The 4,918-nt window shown below is 25.4% G+C and overlaps 1 protein-coding gene across 1 annotated transcript; it reads left to right on the top strand.

Moving 5' to 3' along the window:
• LOC114125382 (uncharacterized) lies at positions 1-4,918 on the top strand. Its single transcript, XM_027988999.2, has 6 exons — positions 1-195; positions 1,682-1,832; positions 1,929-2,181; positions 2,874-2,984; positions 3,459-3,567; positions 4,483-4,918. Exons 1-6 carry the CDS (start codon positions 69-71, stop codon positions 4,638-4,640), a joined length of 909 nt encoding a protein of 302 aa, XP_027844800.1. The 5' UTR covers positions 1-68; the 3' UTR covers positions 4,641-4,918.

Genomic DNA, 4,918 nt, shown 5'->3' with positions numbered 1-4,918 from the left:
ATATTTAAGTTTAATAGTATTTAGTCTGTCATAGTAAGCAACCGTAGGACCCACGCCGTTGAAACATTATGCCTTCCGAATCAAAACAAGAAGTTGATATGAATAACGAAGAGCTAATTACCAAAGTCGGTAGTAACAATGTCAATATCATCAGAGAGTGGTTATCAAAGCAACCCCATTTACCAAAAATATCAGGTACTCATAACTTGTAATAATTTGATTTGATTTAAAATTATAAATTCTCTGTAATTGGTCAACTATTCTGGACTCAAAATTTTATTTCAACAATATTTATTTTTTAACATAAATTAATTATACATAGGTAATTATAGAAATTAAATACTATCAAAGTAGTAACAAGTATTTTATTTAGATAATATTATGATACTATATTTACGTGAAAAAATAAACTAAATTTAATTAAAATAAAACGAAACATAATGTATTATAGATACAAAATTTGTATTTTTAAAATGTTTTATGAAATGGTTAAAACTAGGTATATATAAAATAAAATAAAACCAAAACTTTCAAGCAAATTCCGATGTACCATAGTTATATATGAACACAATAGTTATACTGTGTTCATGATATAAATAGTTTAAAAATATTTTAATAATTTAAAACAACATTATTGAGTATTGTAAATTATAAATTTAATGTAGTGGCAATAATTTTCAAGTCTCTTCAAATAATAATTTTTGAATAATACCCAATAATAATTAAAATCGTTATTTTTTGTTTAAAATTGAACTTAAAAAAGTGAAGAAATGTATGTATTTTAAGTATTGTTGGGTAACTATAAGTAAAACTTATGAAGAACCATTATATTATTACATATTAAAAAAAAAAAAAACCATAAAACAATTTTTTCCAACCTATGGACAATATATGTACTATTATTTAAAAATTAAGAATAATATGACATTTTAAAACTGTTATTAAATTTCCAATAAATTGTTTATTGGATAATAATAATACATATAATCTAAAAATAGGATTTGAAAAACATGCATTTTGCATTTAAATCACAGAAAAGTTTACATTGTTTACTTACATTTAAATTAGACCAGTCGTAATAGTTTAGGAATAACTTATTTTTAAAATAGATTATACATATTAATCATCAACATGGTTAGGTCTAATAAAATACTCAAATGGTAATATCAAAGTCTACTGCGTCAGTATACAAAATTAAAATTAATAATTTGTATTATTTAAAATCAGGGGTGGATCTAACAGAGAGTATTAAGCACTCATATCGGCTATTGTTGGTCTATATTTTTTTTAGATAAGAAATTATATTATTGATTGTCAATTTTATACATTATAAATGTGCAAAATTATAATAATCACAGCATCGCTTATAAAATACTTAAGACTCGTCCCTTATTAAATTAAAATTAAATTTATACAGATAAATTAAACGCATATTATCTAGTGAATATCGCAATTAAAAGGATTTTAATTCTTGAATGAATGAAAATAAATTACCATTGATTAAAAATAGCAAATATCAAATACCTACCTACCTATTATAAATCAACAAAATCAAACAGAAATATTGTGTAAAATGATAAAAAATAAATTTTATAAAACATACATGTATATACAAATAACATATATATAAATAATATACAATAATAAATTTTAATAATATTATTGTGTTATATTTATGCAGATAAGCAATTGGTGATATTTTTAAACTGCTGCCGGTGTAATCTAGAAACTACGAAAAAAATGATAGACGCATATTATACTATGAGAACTCACAATCCCGACATGTTTGACAACAGGAAGATATCCGAACTTGCGAAAACATTCAACATATTGTAAGAACCTGAACCACTGTAGTGCACTACAGTCTCATCCGTTTGTGCGTTGATCCAAAAAAACAAAACAGAATTGTATCATTTTCATAATTACAGTTATTTTCACAAAATGCCGTTGCTGCCAGATGGCTCCCGAGCGGGATTTTCACGTTTACGAGACTTCAATTCTAATATTTTTAACACGTTAGATACTATACGACTTGTATTTGCAATGTATGACATATGCATCTATGAAGATCCTCTAGCGCCACAATGGAAATTCGTGATGGACATGACTGGATTCTCAATTGGTCATTTGACTAAATTAACCAATTTAGCTCTAATGAAAAAATGCTTAGCCTACGTGCAAGTAAATATAAGTTATAATATTAAATAATGTCATATGAATTTAACTTTTAAGTGAAAATACATAGTATTATATCTGTACAGAAATAAGTACCTATCATGCTAAAACTTTACATTTTGTACCTATTTTTGAATCAAGAAACTATAAAATTGGTTTCAGCAATTTTGTGAAAATAAATTATTTAAGCACTTTTATACTTACACATACTACGAATTTTAAGTAAATATACTTACCTAAGCGATCACAACCAAAATTATACAAATCAAACTTCAAATATAAAATATAATTGATATTTGCATATCGTATTATAATAAATTGAATATCTACCATGTTGTTACCTAATATATAAAATATTTTTTGTTTAATATAACATATAACTATAAAGTTTATTCTTAATAGCTTGAAATTAATTAAGTTTTATATTGTAAACACTTACACTAATAGATTAAAAATAAGTGGGCTGGAGTATCGAAACCACTCCTGAATTGTCAACTTCTTTTTATAAATATCTTAAGCATTGGTAACGGATGCAATTCTAGATTCCATCTCAGTATAACCCATGTTTAATAGGTACACCTACACATGTCATATTTTAAAATTTAAATATACTCAGTTATGATGTAAAAGCTCTTAAGATATTTTTTGTAAATCACAAAATTGTTTTTTTGATTAATTTGAAAATGTTATTTTTGTAGATGGCTCTGCCAATGCGTTTAACAGCAATCTATTTGATAAACGCTCCACCGTTAGCTAACCAATTGATGATGTTTTTAAAGCCATTAATGCACAAAGACTTGTATTCGTTGGTAAGATTTAACTACAATTTGATAAAATCCTTATTCTAGGGGTTTATAATTTCGTCTATTTTTCAAACGTTAATCAAAGTAAACCTGCTAATAATTGTTAAAAATGATTGGAACTTAATTATAGAGGTAGATTCGCTTAAATAATACTTGATTATTTTTTAAAAAATTACATTTTTGTAGCTATCTCGTAGCATTTTCTTTATAATTTTTTATAACATTGATAACTGAAATTTTTTTTATCAAAAACACTTTAATATAATATAAAAGCTTCATTACATCTTAACTTTATGTAATAGAATCACTTTCCAATTATTATTTACTATAAAAAAATCATAATTTTTTTTATGTTTACGTATGGCAGATAGATAACAAAACCTTAGTGCTATGTCCTCTAAAACTCGATTGTTTTCGAGGAAATAGTATGTGCACGTCAAAAGATAATAGTATCTACTAATTATTTATTTTAAATTGCAGATTTCAGTACACCCAACGAGTGACATGGACAGTGTTTACAAATCTATTCCAAAAGAATATTTTGCCAGCGATATGGGTGGAAAATCTCCTTCATTCGAAGCCCAAAAAGGTATAAACATGGTATCATAAAAATCTTTATCCTATGCAAGGCCACAGGGGTAGACTGGCCAGGGAAACGAGAGAGCAATCAACTCTCGGGCCCTCGATAATGTCATATCTATAAATATGAGTAATATATAATAAAAATATATTATTAATTTGCTAGTAAAATTGTAAGTAAAATAATAATTGAGAGCACAAGAATTATTTCCATGGGTTTTTCAATTCGTAGAATTCTATAAATTGAATACTTATTACACTATTACCGATAAGCGACGCGCTTATAATACTTATAAGTTGTAATGCTCGTTATGTAATATACAATATTCATATCATTTAGTATATTTTTTAAGACGCGTTCGAGTCGTTCTACTTCAATTTACGCAAATAAAATTATACTATCATATATTTAAATACGTATTCAAGAGAAATAATAATAAAAATAGTTTGCCTCATGATCGTTGGAACTTTTACATTTTTATAAATATTTTATGGAGAAAAAACTAGTTTTGTGATTTGAATGATTTTATGTTAAAATCAAGTTTGTATTATAAATACTGTTCTGATTTATTTAACTGTATAAAGTATAAAAAAAGTTGGATTTATACAACGATTAATTAAAAAAATAAAATAAAATAATAAGCTCAATTCCAGGCTCTAATACCTAGCTAATAAATTAAACATCCAAGCAGGTGACTTGATACCCAATACCTAACCGGCTGTACCGTATATCATACACACATATTTATTACCTACTTTATCATCCCTGTGACCCCATAGTTCATTTTATGCACAAGCACAACAAACAATTTATAAAAGTTTTTAAAACCTTATTCCTGCTGTTTCCAGTGTCTTAGTATTTAGCTATAAATGTAAAATAGTAGGGACAAATAATATAATCGGTTGTATTTTAAATATTTTATAGAAGCAGCAGAGCAACGTTTTACGATGTACGAGAACTTTTTTGAAGATGACGAGAAAAACAACCGTGTAGACGAAAACAAGCGAATTGATAAGAATAATCGATTTAATGGATCACAATATGGGATCGAAGGATCTTTTAAAAAATTAGAATTGGATTAAACACTATAATTCTTTTTTACAAATTTAATTTATAATATCGTGTCTATTTTACCTGTATAATATAATAAACATAGGCATACTTACCTATATTATAATTATTAATCATACCAATTCATTAACTGTGTACATTTTAATTTAAATAAATATGGAGCTATCATATGCTGTAATATAAATTAGTAATAGGTTTATTGATGTTCAATTTTTTCTAAGATTGAAATGATTAAATAATGATCTATATATTATCTGTGTATTGACTAATATAAAACTTTCACTGTTTA

Source organism: Aphis gossypii, chromosome 1, assembly GCF_020184175.1.
Source record: "Aphis gossypii isolate Hap1 chromosome 1, ASM2018417v2, whole genome shotgun sequence".
In the NCBI taxonomy this organism is placed as follows: Eukaryota; Metazoa; Arthropoda; class Insecta; order Hemiptera; family Aphididae; genus Aphis; species Aphis gossypii.
The sequence above is the reverse complement of the archived record's forward strand: the minus strand, read 5'-3'. Positions and strand labels throughout refer to the sequence as shown.

What these genes read in the sequence shown, in the direction of transcription:
- LOC114125382 (XM_027988999.2), top strand. Translation starts at nt 69, where the DNA reads ATGCCTTCCGAATCAAAACAAGAAGTTGATATGAATAACGAAGAGCTA. An exon ending in CCATTTACCAAAAATATCAG is followed by an intron (nt 196 to 1,681) that starts GTACTCATAACT and finishes ATATTTATGCAG; the next exon opens with ATAAGCAATTGGTGATATTT. An exon ending in AATGCTTAGCCTACGTGCAA is followed by an intron (nt 2,182 to 2,873) that starts GTAAATATAAGT and finishes TTATTTTTGTAG; the next exon opens with ATGGCTCTGCCAATGCGTTT.